The sequence below is a fragment of the Kogia breviceps genome, chromosome 3, assembly GCF_026419965.1.
Source record: "Kogia breviceps isolate mKogBre1 chromosome 3, mKogBre1 haplotype 1, whole genome shotgun sequence".
Taxonomy (NCBI): Eukaryota; Metazoa; Chordata; class Mammalia; order Artiodactyla; family Physeteridae; genus Kogia; species Kogia breviceps.
In genome coordinates this window covers 134,324,568-134,347,974 of record NC_081312.1, presented here as the reverse complement: position 1 = coordinate 134,347,974, position 23,407 = coordinate 134,324,568, and the positions used below count along the sequence as shown (strand labels likewise).

Sequence of the window (23,407 nt, the reverse complement as noted above, 5' to 3'; positions counted from 1 at the left end):
GTGCCTGCTTCTGGCAAATCAGTAGGGAAAGTGAGTGGAAGTGATTGAGGTGAAAGCACTGGAATAATGAAGTTACACAAACTGGCTTCGTTAAAGGTAGTCATTTTAAGTGAGCTACAGAGTGAACTGTTCTTCAAATATATGTAGTGTTCACTTGTCTAACAGCAATTCTAAATAACCTTTTAATCAAATAAGTACTTATGCCAATATATTTAGTCCAGAAGAATATACTTGACACTAGTTAAATGAATGGCTTACACAAAGGAGATAGTGTTACATTAAGCTTCATTAATAATAAAACTGACTATTAGCATTTTGCAAGGAGGGCTAGAACTGATTTCCTCTGTAATGGGCAAAGTTAAATAACTATAGCTCATAAGTTTTAAGTCAAATACTGCTCATTCATTGCTCCTGATCTTGTCAATACTTGCTGTAAAGGTTTGGTCCCAACACAAGGCTGATAAAATGGTTATCAGGCCATAAATACAGCTTTTCAATAGAGTTGCACTTCTTTTCACACTGGCTTGTTTGATTTCTGATAATTTGTACTGCTGACTGTGCTTACCTGTTTTTCAATAGCTACAATCGGAGTGACTTCTTGTCCATACGGTGATAGGTAAGTCTCCTTGGAGAACATCTTTGACAAACTACCCTATTGATCTCTGTAATTCTCTGCTGCTTGCAGCATTAAATGGAGCCTTGATTTCTTGTCTGATGTGCTCACTGTGTAACAATTAAGCAAATGTAATATTTTCTCGTATTACATGAAAATCAATAGACCTCTTGCCCTCATGAAGTTGGTCATGGTAAAGGATGAACTAAACAATGGCTAAGGGCATGGTTCAAATATTTAAAATATTCCTTGGATTTATGAAGTCTTGTAGTGAACCGTTTAGTCTGAAAAAATTCTTCTCATTGAACAGCAATCGTTTAAGTTTTTTCTTTAAAGTTGGTTATTACATCAAAGTATTGTGGCCTAAAAAGGATAAAATATAAATGCTGGAGGCAGGAGATTGATTCTATTTTTAGCAATAGTGCTATCTTACTTTTTGACCTCAGGCTAATAACTACTCCTTTGTATCTTAGTTTTTTCCATCTGTAATCTAAGAAGGACAAAACAAGAAACCTTTCTGCCTTAAAATGTATCATGAATGTGCTTGTAAGCAAATGTCAGTTTTACCTTAATTTCAGAAAAGCTGGTTTTGTAATCCTCATTCTTGTGTTCTGTATATATTTAAGTTTAAAAGACTTCATCAATAAAAGGATTTTTTAAATAAGTGAGAGGAAGGGAGGAGGAGACACATTGAAGGCAGTTTGTGCGAGTGTGTCTGTGCGCATGCTCGTTATGCCTGAGATGGCAAGCAGGGTTCCAAGTGGACCCTGCCCTTCTGGATAGCAGGAGTGTTCTTAGTTTATGAAACAGACAGCTTTTCTGCCTATACTTCTTTAATGGGATTTTTAGTCTTTAAAATAATCCAGGCAAAACTATATTTTGAATGAAGATGAAGTTTTATTTTAGTTTAAAATCTTGCATCTCTTCTGTTGTTATTTCTATACAAATCAATTATCAAGTGCTGGAAGAAGTTTCTAGTCAAAATTCATAGTTCCTGTATAAGTTGTGAACCACCATAAAGATGCAGTAACAGAGTTGGGAGCAAAAAAGGTTGCTAATTAAAAAAAAAAAAAAAATCCCTAGTTTCTTAGTGCTAATGTCTTAACATACCAAATTGTACAAATAGTTATTAGTTCGTTCATCACACATATTTGGCCACTAATATTTTGCTTATTGTTGACCAGTAAAAATGGAAACACTTTTAATTATTAAAAGCCATATGTATTTCTTTTAAAATGTACATTTTATTTTGTCATTTATATTTATATTCACTCAAAATTATAATCACAGATCATCTATAATTCTTCACAAAATATCTCTTAATTCTATTAAAGAATGAATGTTGTTTGAATGAGTGGAGTGACCTAAAGACAAGGATCTGGGTTTCATTTCATTTAAAAGCTAATGCAGATAACAGAAACCTTATCCTAAAGCTAGTGGATCGGGTATCTACTTTTTTTCAGCACTTACCATTCAGACAGTAATGACGTTTGGGGGCATCTTAACCTAAACAAGTACTTAGCATTACATCTCACCTGGGTCAACAGTCTAGGGTATCAGAGTTAAACTGTGTTACTGTAAATTAATGGAAAATGTAACTGCACTTTGCTGAAAGATCAATGTCCAATAAAGGCTGCACAATCAAATCTTGTTGCAATGATTGAGGTCTTTAATTGCCTTTCAAAGATAAGGTGGTAATCAACACAGCTTTAACTGATCTTTTTTACTAGTTCAATTACATGCTAATGACTAGTGCCAAGTCAGAATCTTTAACTACTTATACTTATTAAATCTTACGTTAGTAATGAAAAATTACTTTAGCTTACACAATTGATAGAACACACATCTTAATTACTATATTTCACATTTATACCATTTTATGTGCTTGACAAATGTTTCACAAGAGCTTTCCCAACAATAAGAAGTGTTATTAGTAGTGACCACAGTCCACAGAGTATTTTTCTAATATAAATTGGAGATCAGATGTTAAAAAAAATTCTTTAAAGAAAAAAATTCTTTAAATGAAGATGTGGATAAAATAGTTTCCAATGGCAACAAGCTTGGCCACTTCTCAGACCTGTTTTGCTAATTGAGAGTACATTTAATACAACTCTAGGTGCACGAACTTCAGTAGATGTGGCGTGCTGGCTCAGTAGTTGTGGCTCACGGGCTCTAGAGCGCAGGCTCAGTAGTTGTGGTGCACAGGCTTTGTTGCTCCGCAGCATGTAGGATCTTCCCGGACCAGGGATCGCACCCGTGTCCCCTGCATTGGCAGGTGGATTCTTAACCACTGCACCACCAAGGAAGCCCCTAGTAAGTGTATTTCTAAGTTCAGTTAGCTTTCTAGTAAAGAAACTGTGATTTCATATACTGCCTACTGTAAAAATCTATTTGGGGAAAGGATAAATGTTAGAAAAGGCAAATGACAAAAAATAAGTTGGACCTCATCAAAATGAAAAACTTTTTTGTGTTTTGAAGGACACTATCAGAATAAAAGACAACTGATAGAATGGGAGAAAATATTTGCAAATCATATATATGATAAAGGGACTTATAGCCAGAATATATAAAGAACTCTTCTAACTCGACCCAATTGAAAAATAGATTTGGACAGACATTTCTCCAGAGAAATTATACAAATAGCTACTAAACACATGAAAGGCATTTAACATTAACTGTTAGGGAAATGCAAATCAAAACCACAACGAGATAACCACTTCATACCCACTAGGATGGCTATAATGAAAAAGACATAATAACAAGTGTTCGCACGAAATGTGGAGAAGTTGGAACCCTCATACATTGCTAGTGGGAATGTAAACTAGTGCAGCCACTTTGGAAAAGTTTGGCCGTTCCACAAGATATCAAACATGGAGTTACCATATTACCCAGCAATTCTGTTCCTAGGATACATACCCTAGAGAATTGAAAATATGTTCACACAAAAACTTGTACACAAGTGTGCATAGCATTATTCATTCTAGCAAAGAAGTGGAAACAACTCAAATATCAACTGATGAATGGATAAAAATAAAATTTGGCATATTCACACAACAGAATATTATTCAACCAAAAAAAGAAAGAAGTACCGATCCATGCTACAGCATTGACAAAGCTTTCTTGAAAACATTACACGAAGTGAAAAAAGCCCATCCATTGTGTGATTCCACTTATATGAAATGTCCAGAATAGGCAAATCTATAGAGACAGAAAGTGGATTAGTGATTGCCTAGGTCTGGGGCAGTTGGTAGGAAGTGGGGAGCAACTGTTAATGGGCACGGGGATTCTTCTTGGTGTGATGAAACTGGTCCAAATTGATTGTGGTGATGGTTGCACAATTCTGTGACTATACTCAAAACATTGAATTGTACACTTTAAATGGAAGAACTGTATGGCATGTGAATTATCTTTCAATAAAGCTGTTAAAAAACTAGTAAAGGGGGGAGGGGAAATGGGCAGTTAGTGTTTAATAGGGATAGAGTTTCAACTGTGTAAGATAAAAAGAGTTCTGGAGATAGATGGTATTGATGGTGGCACAGTAATGTGAATGTACTTAATAACACTGAACTGTACACTTAAAAATGGTTAACATGATAATTTCTGTGTGATGTGTATTTCACCATAAATAAAAATAAATTAGTAAAGGATTCATTATTATTATGATAAAATATAACTGCATAATTTCTATAGAAAATAACTGTGTTTAGAAAAATGTAAGAAATTAAAAGAGGTAAAACATTAACATCAGTTTATATGTTGTATTCTTGGAATTTTAAAAAATTTAGTATGAAACCTAGTTTTTATTTTTTTAACATCTTTATTGGAGTATAATTGCTTTACAATGGTGTGTTAGTTTCTGCTTTGTAACAAGGTGGATCAGCTATACATATACATATGTCCCCATATCTCCACCCTCTTGTATCTCCCTCCCACCCTCCCTATCCCACCCCTCTAGGTGGTCACAAAGCACCGAGCTGATCTCCCTGTGCCATGTGGCTGCTTCCCACTAGTCATCTGTTTTATATTTGGTAGTGTATATATGTCAATGCTACTCTCTCACTTCATCCCAGCTTACCCTTCCCCCTCCCCGTATCCTCAAGTCCATTCTCTATGTCTGCGTCTTTATTCCTGTCCTGCCTCTAGGTTCTTCAGAACCTTTTTTCTTTTTTTCTTTTTTCTTTTTTTTTAGATTCCATATATATGTGTTAGCATGCGGTATTCGCTCTGTATGACAGTCTATAGGTCCATCCACCTCACTACTAATAACTCAATTTCGTGAAACCTAGTTTCGTGAAACCTAGTTTGAATTAAATAGATGAAATTTCATTTGGGATCTTTTTTTTTTTTTTGCGGTACGTGGGCCTCTCACTGTTGTGGCATCTCCCGTTGTGGAGCACAGGCTCCGGATGCACAGGCTCAGCGGCCATGGCTCACGGGCCCAGCCGCTCCACGGCATGTGGGATCCTCCCGGACCGGGGCACGAACCTGTGTCCCCTGCATCAGCAGGCGGACTCTCAACCACTGCGCCACCAGGGAAGCCCTGGGATCATTTTTAGTAGCATTAAGAAAAGGGTATACTTGGTTTGAGATACTTTAAGATCAGGGACTGCCCTGGCAGTCCAGTGGTTAAGATTCCGTGCTTCCACTGCAGAGGGCATGGGTTCATCCCTGGCCGGGGAACCAAGATCCTGCATGCCGCGAGGCATGACCAAAAATTTTTTTAATTTTAAAAATTTTTAAAAAGATAAGACCAAAGAAAAGTATGTTAGTAAATGAAAATATCCTCTTTTAGATCCTAGTTGCTAGATAAAGAATATCAGCTACTACTAGAATGAGGTTTTATATAATATTGCTTATAGCTATTTTAGTTGCACTTACATCATTTTAAATACAGTTTATGAACATTGTACTACTCCATTATATTATTAATTTATCTTCAGTAATATTTATAGTATCAATTTAAACACTGTGAAACTTCATGGAAAGTAGCTTAAACAAGGATTTTGATAAACAAAAGCTTTCAGTTTTTAAAAGCAAATCATGTACTTCTTAAGGAAGATTTGAAGTTTTTTGTTGTTGTTGATAGAATTATGAACCTTATAAACTCGGTATTTTTTAGTTAACCTAAATACATAAATCTATTCGAATTCATCTTATGAAAAGAGATATGTCATTAGATATATGATCATTATATGCTTTAGTGATTCATGGACCTTGTTACATACATTGTTTGTAATGTATGAATTATTTAGTAAGAAAAATCACAATAATTTTGTTGTTACTCAAAAATTTATGGGTTGGCAGAAACAATTATGCAGCCCCTGAAGCTGGTATGTTAAGGTAACATCATTAACGCTACGTAGTATGATTTTTTTAGTAGTTATTTGACATAACCTTTACTGCTTTTGCTAGAATATATCAGTAATTTTATAACAAGCTGTCTGTAAGCAGAATATTGAATTTATTAACCACAAAGTGATTCATTCTACTCTATTTTCATATAAGTGCATAACTTAAAATCAGATCTAAAAAGTTGTCTACCCTAACCTTAAAGGAAAAATAAAAATATATGAAATAAAAACTGTGCTCTAATAAACAGATGTGAATTTAAAACTCCATTTAAGGAAAATGGATATTTGTATTTCAAAAAATGTATATGTTTATGAATTGGATTAAAATAATTCATAAAAGTAGGAGATTAGGGCTTCCCTGGTGGCACAGTGGTTAGGAATCCGCCTGCCAATGCAGGGCACATGGGTTTGATCCTTGGCTCAGGAAGATCCCACATGCTGCGGAGCAACTAAGCCCGTGCGCCACAACTACTGAGCCTGCACTCTAGACCCCGTGCTCTGCAACAAGAGAAGCCACCACAATGAGAGGCCCGCGCGCCGCAACGAAGAGTAACCCCCACTTGCCTCATCTAGAGAAAGCCCATGCGCAGCAAGGAAGACCCAACACAGCCAAAATTAAAAACGAAAAAAAAAAAAAGTAGATTATCTTGCAACCTTTCTTTACACATAGTATTAAGGCTCTGACCGTGAGATAAAGTCAAAACTTTAGTTTCTTATGCTTTCAAATATCCAAATTTTATAAAATGAAGGCACCAAGAATTTCAAAGTTTGAATTAAAATCTAAATAGTGTCACTTACTTTTAGATTACATTAAAAATCAACAGTCATTCATTCATCCTACAAATCTTTTGCATTGACCATATTGAAGGCAAATTTTATTCAATACTAACTTTACCTGTCAACAAAATCTAGTAGTTCTGAATCTATATACAGGGTCCATTCAAGCCATACTGAAAAAGACTACTTCTGTACACAGCTGGAAGAGAACAATGTGTTATTAATTTTTGTGTTTCCAGTATTTGTCATATAATGAAGGCTCTATATCAAATGAACATGTGATGATTCAAAATTAAAATGAAAACTTGCCTTCATTTTTAAGAGCTTTAAGAAAAGGATACTTTAATTGGAAGTCATATGGATTCTTTACAAGAACAGCAACAAATTTTGAAATATTACCTCAGGTGTAATGAACAAACTTACACTGTTCCATGCCTTCTAAAAAATGAAAGATTGGAATCTTGTTGCATTATCCTTCTGAGGCATCTCCAAAGGTGCCATCTATTTTCTCATACAGGAATTTTACTATTTTAAAGTCAAACAGAATGATGTGTAGAAGTATGTGAAATGAAACATTAATCAGAAACTACTAGGATGAGTTAGACTTACTCTTTTTAAACAGAACTAGAAATAGTGTGTTGGTAACAAGGAGACAAGAAGAATATTTTAATTGATTTGGCAAAAAATGGAATGGGGTGCCTCTTGAGGAAGTGAGTCCCGTTATTGGAGATGTTCAGAGAGGCTGTATGACAATTCCTTAGGTAAATGTGGAAAGAATTCTTGAATTGGGCAGAAGATTAGATTGGTGATTTTGTAAGTTTCCTTTAACTCTGAAATTTTATTATCATTCTTTCATGCCTGTGTCTGATTTAGCTTGATGTTTATTGCTGTTCCACTATGTGTGTAATACAAAGAACCTTGTTTTGGAGATGAAAAATATGGTTTAAGTCTTGCTATAGCATTACTGGTTGAATATAATTGATAAAAATTAGAGCCTTCTTATTGTCTCCATATATACAATAAGGAGTTTATCTAACACTTACATATTGTTTCTTTGTGCCAGGTCCTAGACTAAGCACTTTACACATATTAGCTCCCTTAGTCTTATTTTTATTCCCATTTTTTAAGCTGTGGAAACCAAGAAGTCTTGCTCAATGTCACACATGGTGAGTGTTATTCCAGTCCCTGTAACCTATCTACAGAGTCCAAATTCTTAACCATTACTATATACTTCCCTACGATGCACAGGATAACGAAGGGAGACATGCTTTGCAAGCTCTAAAGTCCCACAAAAATGTGAGATATAGTTTGTTGGTTAATATAAAGAAAAGAATATAGATATGTTTAAAACATCAAAAAAGGGAAATAAAACTAAAGTGATTTGTAGGGACACCAGCCTACTCTACCTGAGGGAAAATGTATTACGTAGAAATTAAATCCAATGACATCATAAATTATTTCATGTTACAACATCTAAAATCCATAGTACATACTTGGCGCTCTATGAATATCTGTTGAACTGTTGTTTCTGCTTCTGCGTGAGTGCTGGAATTGCTTCCACTGTTCTTTTCCATTCCTGCCACAACACAAAAGAGCAGACTTTCCCATCACATTTTCAAGGGTTTGTCTCTTCCCAATTAAAAAAAAAATTTTTTTAAGAATTTATCTATTTTATTTATTTTTGGCTGTGTTGGGTCTTCGTTGCCGCGTGTGGGCTTTCTCTAGTTACGGCGAGCGGGAGCTACTCTTCGTTGCGGTGCACGGGCTTCTCATTGCGGTGGCTTCTCTTGTTGCAGAGCATGGGCTCTAGGCGGGCGGGCTTCAGTAGTTGCAGCACGTGGGCTCAGTAGTTGTGGCTCGTGGGCTCTAGAGCTCAGACTCAGTAGTTGTGGTGCATGGCCTTAGTTGCTCCGCAGCATGTGGAATTTTCCTGGACCAGGGCTTGAACCCGTGTCCCCTGCATTGGCAGGCCGATTCTTAACCACGGCGCCACCAGGTAAGTCCCACCACTTTTGTCCATGCTTCTTCATATTCGTTTTTTAAACTAATGGATATTAAGCACTATGAGGAAAATGCTTATGTTTATTTTTCAGTTATTATAATAACAATAAATTATATCTTTTTAAAATTAAAATTTCTAAGACATTATTACAAGTGTGTAGAAATGCAACTTATTTTTTAAAAATACTTTTTATTTTGGGATAACTTTAGATTTACAGAAAAGTTGCAAATATAGTACAGATAGTTCCCATGTACTCTCACCGAGATTCCCCTAATGTTAGCATTTTACGTAATCATTGCACATAGGTCAAAACTAAAAAGTCAGCATTGGTACATTATTACTAACTAAACTCCAGACTTTATTCATATTTCACCGGTTTTTCATTACTGTCCTTTTTCTATTCCAGGATTCCATTAAGGATCCCACAATACATTTAATCGTCAGGTCTCCTTAGTCTCCCTCAGGTCTGTGATAGTTTCTTTGCTTTTTGTTTTTTATGACCTTGGCAGTTTTGAGGAGTATTTTTCAGGTATTTTGTAGACTGTCCCTCAATTTGGGTTTGTCTGATGGTTTTCTCATGATTAGATTGGGGTTATGGGTTTGGGGAAGAAGACCCCACAGGTCAAATGCCCTTCTTGTTGCATCATAAAGGAGAGTACATGACATCACTGGTGATGTTAACCTTGATCACTTGGTTAGGATGGTGTCTGCAAGGTTTCTCCACTAGAAACTTACTGTTTTCATCCTCTATTCTCATCATATTCCTTTAAATCAAAATCAACAAGTATTGGGAATTCCTTGGTGGTCCAGTGGTTAGGATTTGGCACTTTCACTGCTGGGGCCCGGGTTCGATCCCCAGTTGGGGGACTAAGATCATGCAAGCCGCGTGGTGTGGCCAGAAAGAAAGAAAGAAAAACAAAAACAAAACCCCCAAATCAACAAGTATTTGAATGTTATATGTAGGGACCCACACCTGGCACTGAAGAAGACAAGGGGAATTTTTGAACACAGGAGGCAGTCAACATTTGTTATAAAGTTTGTGGTTCAGTGGGAGTCTATAATTGTTGTTGTCTCAGTCTCCACGATGGCAGTGGTTGTGGGAAGGCCAAGGAGCAAGCGCAGCTCAAGACAGGCAGGAGATGCACATGGTAGTTGCATTCCTATTACTCAACCCACTTTGCCTTCAAAATCCACTCATTCATTTAACAAATATTATTAAAGTGCCCACTGTGTGTCAGGTACTATTTTAGGTACTAGGGACATGGCAGTGAATAAAACACATACCGGTCCCTCCCTTGCCAAGTTACAGTTTAGTGGGGAGACAAACACAGGATTGAGACATGTGGCATGGTAGACAGTGATGAGGGCCAGGAGAAAAGTAAACCAGGGAAGGGGACCAGGAATTGTGCACACCTGTGTGCTCGCATCTGTGGGTGGGGTGGGTTTGGGGCTGTTTTTCAAATATGTGCTAAGGGAAAGCCTCAACACAAAGGTGGTTTTTAAGTCAAGATCTGCAGGAGGAAGTGAGCCATGTGAATATTGGGATAAGAGCAATCCAGGGAGAGGAAAGGGCAAATGCAAGACCCTGAGGTGGGATGCCTGATATGTTCAAGGAAAAGTAAGAAGGAGGCTGGTGTGAATGACGTTTCAGAGATCATAAGGCCAGAAGATGTGGAGGGCAGACTGTGTGGAGTTTTGCAGGTCAAGGAAAGGACTTTAGTTTTTATTCTGTACAAGTTAGGAGGCCATCAGAATAGTTTTAACCAAAGGGGTGACTTGGTATTCTAACCCTGGTAATTGGGTTGAGCATAGACCGTTGGTAGCAGTGGCAAGAATAGAAACAGAACTTTAAGAGAGAAATATAATATAAATATAATGGTAGTTTGGACTGGGATAGTATCTGAGAAGCAGTGGGAAGGGATCAGATTCTGGGTTAAGGATTGGAGTTTGGGAGCAATGTAAAAAGATATGAAAGAAAACATTTCTGAACTTATAGTGGTAAAATGTTAATTTTCCTCATTTAAAAAATTACTTTATAACAAAAAAGATAAATAAGCCAATTTAAAAACGGTCAAAGGACTTGAATAGACAATTCTCCAAAGAAGATATACAAATGGCCAACAAGTATATGAAAAGATGAACATCACTAATCACTAGGGAAATGCAAATCGAAACCACTTTGAGATATCACCTCATACCCATGAGTATATGGCTTCTAACAGAAATATAGAAAATAACAAGTGTTGGTGAAGATGTAGAGAAACTGGAACTCTTGGGCTACTGGTGGGAATGTAAAATGGTGCAGCCATTGTAGAACATGGCAGCTCCTCAAAAAATTAAAAATAGAATTATCATATGATCCAGCAATTCTACTTGTGGGTATATATCCAAAAGAATTGAAAGTACAAACTGAGTTGGTTTTGCCCATAGTACTATCAATAAAAACCATTTTAACAAATCACGAGTTCATAGAAAATCTCTGGCTTTGTGGTCTATTTTCTCAAATAATAGGAAATGAACTTTCAATAAAAAGTGCATGCGGACCTTGAACAAATGGTTTGTTTTTCACAAGACTGAAGTGCAGGTGGAAAAGGGCAATTCTTTGACTACCTGGAGAATCTGACTAAATGAATTTCTACCTAAGCTATTCATTTACAATAACTGAAAAGAGATAATTTATCTACTACAATGGACTTTCAAATTAAATATAAAAGGAATGTAGGGACTTCCCTGGTGGTGCAGTGGTTAAGAATCCACCTGCCAATGCCGGGGACACAGGTTTGAACCCTGGTCGGGGAAGATCCTACATGCCGTGGAGCAGAAGCCCGCACACCACAACGAGCGGCACTAGAGAAAGCCTGGGCGCAGCAACGAAGACCCACGCAGCCATAAATGAATAAATAATAAATAAATAACTAAATAAAACAAATACTACCCCAAAAAAGGAATGCAGATAGAGAAAATATGCAGTAAAAAATTGATATTATACCCAAACTGACCAGTATTTAAATTATTTTTTTTCTCGCATTCATCAACTATTTGACTGTTAGAGAGGGGAATGACACTCCTCTCCCACTGAATTTATACAAAATTCAGCCCCTCAAAGTAAAGCGATATGTGGACTTTTCTTAGAGGTAAAGGACGAAACTACGCGTTGCAGTTTGTAAACAAACTTCTTTACAGGCATCACAGATGAACAAAATTATGCATTTAAAAATCTGAGGTTAACAAGGCATTTAAAAATAACCAAGGGTTATTGCTACTGCCTGTGATATCACCGCGTAAACACTGCTATCTAGTTGAAAATTTATGGACTGTCTAGGATATTTTTTCTCAAAGGTTTAATAAGAAAAGATGATGCCACTACTGCAACTGTACCCAAGCGGTTAAACTCTTCACTGAATTTTTTTACTGTTGCTCTTGAATAGTGCGCTTTTTGCTATTTTAGGGTAACCATGGGGGTAGAGGACCTCACTGAAAAATCCACACTCGCTTTGCTCATTTGGGAGAAAGATGATCCTCCGGATCTGTGACTTGGAAGAAGGAAAAAAAGACAACCTTGTTCTTGATCATTTGATGCACAAACCTCCACGAATATTTAGGTACAGGGCCTGATAAAGCAGGAATAAACGAGAGGGGCAGTTCTATTTTTCTAGTCTTCTGAACAGGGAAACAGTACGCATCTTAAGCCATCAATCGGCTTTTGGCGGACCCCTGCTCTAGTTCAGTTTCCTCCTTCTTTTGTTAAATGTTTTCACCTCGCAGACTTTAATGAGGGTCAGGAAAAGAAAGGGCTGTAACCCGGTCGCCATGGGTGGTCACTTCGCGACAGGGGAGGTGGGGCCTCACGACTGAATAGTCCAATCGGTCCCCTCACTCCGGCCCCGGCGCCAAGCCCTTGATCCTCGGGTCCCGCCCACCGGCGAGCGGGGGAGGGGCCGGGGCCGGCCAGGAGCTGCCCTCTTCCAACATGGCGTCGTCTGGGGGGGCGTGTCCCCTCGCCGGCTCCCGGGGTTCCGGCGCCGCGGGTTTTGGTTCCGGAGTAACAGTGCCCTCGCCGCCGCCTTTCCCCTCCTGCCGCCGCCGCCGCCGCCGCCGCTGCCGGGACGCGCGGCCTCGGGTTGCAGGTTCTAAGTCGCGCGCGCCGTGCACTCTGGCTCGGGGTGGGGCAGAAGACTCGCCCCCGACCCTCCCGCGGAGGGCCCCCTCAGCTTTCTTGTGGTCCGGCGGCCCTGGGGCTCCTTCCTAACAACCCCGGACTGAGTCCCCTCAAGCCGGGGACCCACCCCGCTCCTTTAAGGAGGAGTGGACACCTGCCGCTGTATCTCTCTAAAACGGCGTCTTCTCTGTGCTCTCCCCTCACACCCACACAGACGGCAGAGAGCTGCAAGATTCCGTTTGCTCTCTTTTCCAACTCCAGAACCTTCTGAACTCCGCTAGTTCCTACTGGCTCCTGCCCCTTGCCCCGTCCACGCTCACAGGGAGACATCCCTCAACCTCATACAGCCTGGGCCTGGCTCCGAGCCTGCGGGCTGCTTCCGGATCACCTCCTCTCTTCTCTCCCCCTCCCCCTCTGTCCTCTGACCCTCAGTCCCCTTGTCACCTCTTCGAGCCCCCGCCTAACCAGGAGCCAGGGGGTTCCCCCCTACCAGGATGTGAGCCCCTTTAACCTGTAATGCTGTGGCTGGCCCTTGGCCTCTTCCATGCCATGGAGAACCAGGTGCTGGTGATTCGCATCAAGATTCCAAATAGTGGAGCCGTGGACTGGACAGTGCACTCTGGGCCGCAGCTACTCTTCAGGGATGTGCTGGTGAGTGCTAATCTCAGTGTCCCTAGCGAGGGGGGCGCAGGGATTTGTAGGGCAGTCAGCACCTTGATCACCAAATCTTACCCTGGTGGCCTGAGCTAGTGGCTATTGCTGGCCTCGTATGGGGGCAGTTTTATTTCTTCCACCACAAGCATTCATAATTGTATAGACTGAAATCTGACAAGTGTGCAAGTCCCTGGGGAAGTAGGGATGAATCAGATTGGACCCCTGCCCTCAAGGAACTTACAGCCTGGACTGGGACATAACACACAGAAGCAACCAACTGGGATACAAAAAGCTGAATCTAGAAGAGAGTTTTTCTCAAGGATTTTTTGGAATGTCCCTGGCCAGATTCCAGCCTGTCTTTCTACTGAGTTCTCTAAACTTGGTAGCTAGTGGGAAAGGGAAACAAGGCAACTCTAACCAATAATGTTTCAGCAAGCCTAAGACATCATAAGTTTTAAGATATTATTTTATGTATCGCTAAGAAAGAAAAAAGATGCGACCTGTTAAACTGTGACATGCCACACATTGTACAAAACCCAATTTCAGAGATGTTAAAATTGAAGGGAAAATGTGCATCTTAGAGTCAATGATGTAGTCTTACTTTCATAATAAATATTCAAAATATAGTTCAAATGAAATCATGGAATGTTAGAGCAGAGGATAACCTTGGAGGTGGCCTGTTGATCCCTCTGATCTTTTTTTCAGATAGTTACCGAGGAGCAGTGAGGTGAAATGGCTTTTCCAAAGCCATGTTGCTTGTGAGTGGGAGAGTCAGTGCCAGAACTCAGATTTCCTAACTTTACTTGGTATTTATTTCCACATGCTGTAGTACTACTTTTCAGCTTTTAGTATTCACGTGAGATAGAGTACATCGTGCCCATTTTATATTTTGAATAACTGTGCTATCAAAGGCAGAGCTGACATACCAAGGAGCATGTTGCAAGTACCAGATCTATAGTGGAACTTACCTGCAGGATAAGATGGGGCTGTGTGGAGGTTTGGGGGAAGAGGAAGATCTGGGATGTGGTTTTTGATTGTCATAGGTTACTCAATCAAAATTTGATCTGTGTACCTTCATTTTGAGTTCTGGATGTTACTGACCACCTAGAGCATACAGATCTTCAGGTGTCTGTGCAAGGAGTGCAGATGCTGGAGTAAACCAGCAGCCTCCGAACTTGTACACATATGCTGTCATTCTCTTTGCATCCAGCGTTCTCCACACACTCACATGCACATGGATCTCCCTTCATGGTAAGGCCCAAACTGCTTGGCGTGGTCCTCTGGGCCCAAATATATATATATTTTTTTTTAAAAAATAAATTTATTTATTTATTTATTTTTGGCTGAGGTGGATCTTTGTTGCTGCACGTGGGCTTTCTCTAGTTGCTGCGAGCAGGGGCTACACTTCGTTGCAACGTGCGGGCTTCTCATTGTGGTGGCTTTTCTTGTTGCGGAGCACGGGGTCTACGCGTGTAGGCTTCAGTAGTTGTGGCTCATGGGCTCTAGAGCGCAGGCTCAGTAGTTGTGGCTCATGGCCTTAGTTGCTCCGCAGCATGTGGGATCTTCCCGGACCAGGGCTTGAACCCGTGTCCCCTGCATTGGCAAATGGATTCTTAACCACTGTGCCATCAGGGAAGTCCCTCTGGGCCCATCTTGACTGGCTTGTACCTGCTTGGCACCAGCTTCATCTGTCACTACACCACCATGAGCATCCTGTCTTCCAGATATATAGAATTAACCGTGAGTTCTCCCAGGTTCCCAGGCCTTCTTCATGGGGCCTCTTTCTTCAGCTCGCCAACTCCCACCTGTCCTTTTCCACCTGGAAAAGCCCAGATTGGCTTTTCCTCTGCATTGGTCTTGGTCACATGCTCCTCCTCTGTGTTTCCACAATTTTGTTTGGGCACAGTATATGGGTTTTGTGCTAATTTTGTCTGTCTCCTCCACGAGATGGTAAACTTCTGGAGGAGACAGACATCTCTGTTGCCTCTCTGTTTCTGATGCTTCATAGGACCCTGAAATATTTGTTTAATGTGGGAGCTTCAAAGAGGATGCACACCGTTATGGTTTTGTGGACAGCATACTAGGTTTTGAATCAAGAAATTTGTGTTTAATTGTAAACCATCCCACTAACCAGGCATGTCACTCTGCCTCTCCGAGCCTCAGTTTCTTTATTTGTAAATTAGAGGTAATGATACCTGCCTCAAAGACTTGTAAAGATTAAGTGAGATTGTGTCTCTGATGAGAAAGACAAGAGCTTTCTTTCACTTTACTCATTTGAGACAACAGAAGGTATTATTTTAAGTAGAATGGTACAGTGTTAAAAACACAAACTGGAGCCAGGCTGACTGCGTTTACATTGTAAGCCTTACCAGACTCACTTGGGCAAGTGTCTTCTGTATCTCAGTTTCTTTATCTGTAAAAAGACAAAAATAGGGTTGGGGGGATAAAAGTAGTGCCTACCTCACAGAGTTCTGAGGACTAGTGGAGTTGGTATGTGTAAAGTATTTACAACAATCTGGAGCATAGTAAGTGCTCTATAACTGTTGTTATTGCAGCAGAAGGGATAGGGCCTGGGCATCTCTCAATTGTACATTGGCTCAAGGATGACTGGCCTAAAAATAAACTTTGCACAAACGATCCCACCATCGAGAGCTCAGAGTGCCATGTGTCCCGTGCTTGCTCAGGTACGCCCAGGTGGAGCGTGTTATGTTGAGATGGCCTCATGAAGGGCTCGTGACAATGGGTGCTGTATATCAAGTTCTTGGAACTGCAAGCTCAAATCCTGGAGGACTCCTTAGATCTCTGAAATCTTAGATCTCTTTTTCAGGTTTACCTTATCTCTTCACTGAGAAATAGGCAAAAAACCAACAGTCACATCAGCATCTTTGGCTTGGAACCTTAAAATTTAAAGCCAAATGAAACCTGGAATGTTCCCCTTCATCTGATATCTCTCCTCACTTCAGTTTTCAAATGAGGAAGCATGAACCCCGGATGGGGAAAATGCTAAAGCCACACAGCTGGTTTGTGGCAGAACCAGACACGGAAGCCAGAAGCAATTTGTAGTTACTGAGTCAACTGGAGCTGAGGGCGTTTTGGACTCCGAGTCAGTAGTTGAGGGCTCCATTCACAGCTCCATGAAATGGCTGGGACTCCATGGGCAAGTCACTGGGCCTCTCTGGGGCCTTTGTCCTTCGTCTGAATAGTTAGGGACTGGTGCATTGTGAAGTAGGCCCAGCTGGTCCTCATAGGCAGAGGCATTTGGGTTATCTGTTTTTCAGCTTTCTGTGTTTCTCCTCTTCTTAGCAATCCAGTCCCCAGTTTGGGGAAAATTGTGCAGGAGATCTCAGTGTTCCCCCTTTCCTCTTGCTGTTTGAATCCTCTATCCCAAGTTCCAGCCCAGATTTCCCTTCATGTGTGAAGTTTCTTCTATCTTAACTGAGACCGTGATTTTTCCTGCCTTCTGAGTTAGCACCTACCGTTTGCTAATTTATATCTTTTGTTTGGCTCTTTTATCATACTATAAGTGCTCTGATTTGTTAGTCTTTTAGGTTTGTCTCTATCTTTGTGACAGATTATAATCTTCCTAAAGTCAAGGAGCAAGTCTTATTCTTCTGTAGCCTACAGTTTTGTAATCTTTATCCTCCTGGCACGTTATAGATGCTCATTTATATTTTTGGTTTGCTATTTGTTTGACTGATTTATTGAAAGGAAGGAGAAGAAAAGAATCAAAAAATGATCACCAACAAGATATATGAACTTATGTGCTCTTTTAAAACTTTCTTTAGGTTGAGTAAAATGTTGAGAATAAGACAGGGTCATTTTGAAATAAGTCGCTTAAAATACAACTGGAAAATACACATAAAATTAAATGTGCCTGCTTAGAAAAGACCAGGAGATAGTGATTGATTTTTACCTCTTTGTCATTATTATAGCCTCACTTTATTTGCTTTAACAGAACAAAATGGTCAGTTGTGTTCACGTGATTCTCTCAAGCAGGTTTGCTTTTTCTTTCTCCCCCCACCCCCCACGCATTAGTTGTAAAGTTTGTGTGGCTCCTTGTTTATGTTGATGGGCAAAGGAGGCCATTGCTGCACTGCAGGGTTTTCAGATGCTTGTTAGAAGTTTGCTGTTTGACAGGTTCTGCTATTCATAGGTAGGAAGGATCCTAAATTAGTTTGCTAATACTGTAGGGTTCACATCTCAAGATTGGTTGTCTGGAAGTAAGCAGTGATAACCTAGACTTGGACCTTTTTAAATCAATACTGGCCAGTCCTCAGTAAATGCTGTGGAAGGAAGAAGTAAGTGAACCAAAGACCATTCTCCACTGATTGTCAGGTGCTGAAATTTAGGGTTTCGGTTATGAGGTAAGATTTGTAATGTTCCAGTCATCAGTGACTTGTTTTATTTATTTAACAGACACTAATACTTGCACTTACAATGTGCTAGACACTCTTGTAAGCACTTTATAAATATTAACTCATTAGTCCTACAAGGTAGGTACAGTTATGATCTCATCTTTACACAGAAGGAAACGGAGGCACAGAGAAATTCAGTCACTCAGTGACTGAACGGCAGAGCCAAGGTCCAACCCTAGCAGTTTGGCCCCCGTCCACACTCAGGCATTACACTGGCTGCTTGTGTATTCTATACTCGCTCAACAGTTTTCATTTAGCTGTCAATAAATACTTTCTACCTACAAGTGTGTAGAAAGGATTTTTTTCAACACTAAAATCTTTTACAGATACTTCCACAGCAAGTTGTTTCATTTGCTAAGACTAGAGTAAGAAGAAAAAAATAATCTCTTTTGGCTCTAATGAGTGAGGGCTGCCTAAGATAGTTCCCTTTGATCAGTTTTATGTGCACAGATTTATTTAAAACACACACACACACACAGAGTAGAGACAAGGCTATTATGCACATTGCCCCTGCAGCAAAAGCTTCTAAAGAACTGCCTTTAGAAGGAAGTTGCAGCCGCCACCCTGCTAGGTGCCCTGTTTGGAAGGGCTGTGGGCTCCCTGCTGAGAAATACTGCAAGTGGTTTTGTCAGCTGGCTGCCTGGTGCCATTTGTGGCACAGCCCAGGAGGGATGTTGTGGCAGAGCTCCCTGAGAACAATGAGGTTTGCAGACCATTTGGGTTGGACTGGACATATGGAGGGTCACTTTTCCCAGAACTAACTATTTCTCGAAGGTGTTCTGTACCTCTTTAAATAAGCTGTCTCTGTAGACTATTTTTTAAGTGTTTTCAACTTTACAGATTCATTTAAACATTGATATCAGGTTATATACACTTTTTCTTTTGTAGGCTAGATTAACTTTATTTCGGTGTCATTAAATATGTTTTTTAGTTGCTCAAGACTAAAGGTTGATAAGAATTGTACGTGTTAAATGTATTGTAGTATTGTAGATTTACATCATCATCATGGAAACTTGTTTTTTGAACTCTTCCCAGTATGAGTGCAAGGAAAGGTGTTGGTACTTACATATCCAGAGCTACATTTTTTGAAGATCTACAGTGTGTTAGGCTAGTTCATGTTCATGTTCATGTTTATTACATTATTTAATACTTTTTACATTACCTCTGTAAGCATTACTAGATCCATATTGTAGGATAATCAAATTGAGGCTCAGAGAGGTTGAGTAATTTGTTGCTAGTCACACAGCTTGTTTAGTGCAGAGCTGAGATTCAAACCCAGGCCAGTCTTGACTCCCCAGACCTCTTTTTCTACTAACAGTACATTCCTTCTATAGCCTCCCATAGAAGAAACCTATTTTTTTTAAATAAATGCACAACAGTGTAATTGTCTATGCTGTTGAATCAAGAATAAAAAATTATGTTATTAGTACAGAGTGGAAAGGATGTTTTAAATGATCCCCACCCCCAGTATAGAGATTTAAGCTCCAGAATAGAGATTTAAACTCTGGACTTGGATTGCTGGGCTAAGTGTGATTATGAGCTAAAGTTTTTATAGTTTATGCCAACATTTCAAAAATCTTTTCCAGGTTCTCCTGTTTCCTCTAGGATTTGCCACATGTTAGCAATAAAGAAGATGGCTAATTGTGTTCCTTTATTCTTTCTTTGTTTAGGATGTGATAGGCCAGGTTCTGCCTGAAGCAACAACCACAGCATTTGAATGTAAGTCTGGCTTGTATACTTTCTTGACTATTTCTTTCTGCAGTAATTTTTTTTTTTGCGGTTCACGGGTCTCTCACTGTTATGACCTCTCCCGTTGCGGAGCGCAGGCTCCTGACGCGCAGGCTCAGTGGCCATGGTTCACGGACCCAGCCGCTCTGCGGCATCTGGGATCTTCCCGGACCGGGGCACGAACCTGTGTCCCCTGCGTCGGCAGGCGGACTGTCAACCACTGCGCCACCAGGGAAGCCCTGCAGTAATTTTTCAAAGGGTTTATGGGTTGCATTACTTTAGAAACTGACAAAAACAGATTATTTATGATCATCATATGGTACATTTAAATATTTATAAATTAATGCAAGTTTAATGATGATACTGAACTGAGTAATATTTTCTTATTTAATCATATCTTGGGTGTGCATATTTCTGTAATATAGCTTTAATTACCAACATGACCTTTATCTGCTCTTGCTCCTCACTGTAATCATATTGTGGGGCAAAATGAAACGTGTAAACTACCTGTAGGCCAGTGATTATTGATTAAAAGATTTTAATCCTTTGCTGCTTTAAAACAGCAACAGAGTAGAACATTTAAGTGAACATTGATTGCATGGAGTAATTCTGTTTTATTGGGACTTGGCATGGCTGTTAGATGATGGCAGCAACACTTCAGGTCTTGAGTCCTTCCCACCCCCACAAAACAATTGGCTTGGGGACTGGGGTGGGGGCAGGGTGTACTAGAAAAGTGGTTTTGACATAAGCCAGAGGGAGGTCACGGGCTGAGTAATGTTAAGATGAGAGTTTAGTTAGCACAACGGCTCTGGTGTTAAGAAGGATAAAGTAAGGATCTGTAACTATGGTCCCATCTTTTCTAGAAGATGTGGTCTGCTTTTCCACATAGAAAAATGTACAGTTTCTCCACATGATTTTTTCCTTTTTGTTCTTGTTTTTTAAGCAGATGGTTAACTACAGAGAGTACAATTGTCCTCTCTTTTATTTATGTTCTCTTGGGGGACAATTTGGCAATACTTACCGAAATATAAAATGTTCAAAACCTTTGACTCAGCAGATCCACTTTTAGGAAGCTGTCCAACAGAAATACCTACACATGTGTTGAATGCCCTTCAAACAAAGTGTTCCTTGTGGAATTTTTTTTTTTTTTTTTTTAATTTTGGCTGTGCCGTGCCGCTTGTGGGATCGCAGTTCCCTGACCAAGGATTGAACCCGGGCCACGGCAGTGAAAGCACCGAATCCTAACCACTAGGCCACCAGGGAACCCCCTGGAGTTATTATTATTATTATTTTAAATTTATTTATTTGTTTTTGACTGCATGGGGGTCTTAGTTGAGGCATGCAGGATCTTCACTGTGGCATGCGGGATCTTTTGTTGCAGCGCGTGGGCTCTTCATTGTGGCATGCGGGTTTTCTCTAGTTGTGGTGCTTGGGCTTCAGAGCACGTGGGTTCTGTAGTTTGTGGCATGCGGCCTCTTTAGTTGAGGAGGGTGGGCTCAGTAGTTGTGGCTTAGTTGCCCTGTGGCATGTTGGATCTTAGTTGACCGAACAGGGATCGAACCCGCGTCCCCTGCATTGGAAGGTGGATTCTTTACCACTGGACCACTAGGGAAGTCCCTGGAATTATTATTATTATTATTATTATTATTATTATTATTTTTTGCGGTACGCGGGCCTCTCACTGCTGTGGCCTCTCCCGTCGCGGAGCACAGGCTCCGGACGCGCAGGCTCAGCGGCCATGGCTCACTGGCCCAGCCGCTCCGCGGCACGTGGGATCCTCCCAGACCGGGGCACGAACCCGCGTCCCCTGCATCGGCAGGCGGACTCTCAACCACTGCGCCAACAGGGAAGCCCTGGAATTATTTTTAATAGCAAAAAATTTAGAGGTAAGCTAAATGCCTAGAATAATGGATTATTAAATTATTTATTCATAGTCTGAAGCATTAAGCAGTGCTTAAAAAGGATGAGAATTTTAAGCATTGGTATGGAAGTATATTCATGATATACTGTTGAATAAACAAAATATGTATGGTATGATCTCATATCTTTTAATCCCTCCTCCTCCTCCCAACTTCATGTATATATTGAGAGATGAAGATCTGAAGAGGTGCCCACTGCAGTGCTTTCCAGTGGTTTCCCCTGGAAAGTAGACTTGGGGCTGGAGTGGGGGAAGAGTTGGCTGAATGAGCACAGTTTTTTACTTTGTATCTTTCTCTATTGAATGTTTTTCAACAATCATTTCATGGTTTTAAAAGCTACTTGAGAACTCTTAAAATAACTTGTATTGTATTAACCACACTGGACTCCATATACTACTGAAAAATAGTATGTATATCTGAAATACATATTAGTGTTGCAAGCTCTTCAGACCCCTTGTGGTAACTCCTTGTGGGTGCCAGGGATTTCATGGACAGTCTGGTAGTTAACATTTGGAGTACTTACTGTTGCCAGATACTTGTTAAGAGCATTCTGTGGGTTATCTCATTTAATTTAACCTTCACAAGATCCCCATGAAGTACTTTGAAGGACTGTTATTAGCTCTGTTCTAGTTGAGGAAAGGACATCTCCTGTAAGCAACTTGTTCAAGTCTCACAGCTAGTTAAGTGGTAAAATGGAATTTCTCATGTGTATATTCTCAACCACTGTTGAGATTTGTTCTGAGAGTTGTCATAATTCTTGATATTGTATGTTTTGATTGTTTTTAGATGTGGCAAAAAAGAAACTTACCTTGTTCTTTCTACTTCTTGCGTTCTGGGTCCCTCCAAGTGGCTCAATGTACCTGTGCCTTACTGGCTTTCAGAGTTAGGGTTTATAGTGGTAATGCTGATTATTTTAGCTATCATTTATTGGTGGCCTGCACTGTGCTAGGCAGTGTACTAGATGATTTACCTGGATTGTTGCTAATCTTTGCAACAACTCTGTGAGGTAGGAAAAGAATATTTGTGAGGAAATTGAAACTCAGAGACATGAAGAGATTGTTGAAAGTGATCAGCTAGGAAGTGGTGGAACCCATATTCAAATGCAGTTCTGTTTGACTATAAAACTTGCTCTCTTTATAACCAAGTGTGTTGAAAGCCTGTGAACGGTGTTAAGTATGGTTTATGGGTGTGATGGAACAACTCTTGAATAAATAGAACTTTGATCAAAGAAATACTTATGGTAATATATTTAACATGAAAAGTACACTTAACACTAACAGAAAAAATGTTTAAATTTCTAGGTTTAACTTCTTAGAGATCACTTTCCTTCTTTTCCCCCAACAAGGGCAGAAGCTCTATACCCATCTGCATCTGGATCAGTTTTAGGTGAAAAGAATAAGAACAAAAATACACAGAGACAAAATAATGATAGTTCTTTGTTTTTTTGTGCTTAGATTATTGTGTACTTTCCATTATAGACTTAAAATCCTAGGCTGGCTTTTTTCGTGATTGTTCTAGGGCGACCTTACTTTCTGTACCAAGGATCTTCACTAATAAATGAAATCTATGTATAAGAAATAGTTGGGGGGCTTCCCTGGTGGCGCAGTGGTTGAGAGTCCACCTGCCGATGCAGGGGACATGGCTTCGTGCCCCGGTCCAGGAAGATCCCACATGCCGTGGAGCGGCTGGGCCCGTGAGCCATGGCCGCTGAGCCTGCGCGTCCGGAGCCTGTGCTCCACAACGGGAGAGGCCACAACAGTGAGAGGCCCGCGTACTGCACACACACAAA

At 40.2% G+C, this 23,407-nt stretch overlaps 1 protein-coding gene across 3 annotated transcripts in view; it reads left to right on the top strand.

The window, feature by feature from the left end:
* Nucleotides 1-12,703: 12,703 nt before the first annotated feature.
* Nucleotides 12,704-23,407, top strand: part of MAP2K5 (mitogen-activated protein kinase kinase 5) — a 278,593-nt gene continuing 267,889 nt past the window's right edge. For 2 of the 3 annotated variants that reach the window (XM_059058575.2, XM_067029606.1), the window contains exons 1-2: nt 12,777-13,553; nt 19,642-19,690. In XM_059058575.2, coding sequence (XP_058914558.1) covers nt 13,419-13,553; nt 19,642-19,690 — 184 coding nt within the window. In that variant the 5' untranslated portion in view covers nt 12,777-13,418. Of the gene's footprint in view, nt 13,554-19,641; nt 19,691-23,407 lie in introns of all 3 variants that reach the window. The other variant, XM_059058573.2, reaches the window with a different exon arrangement.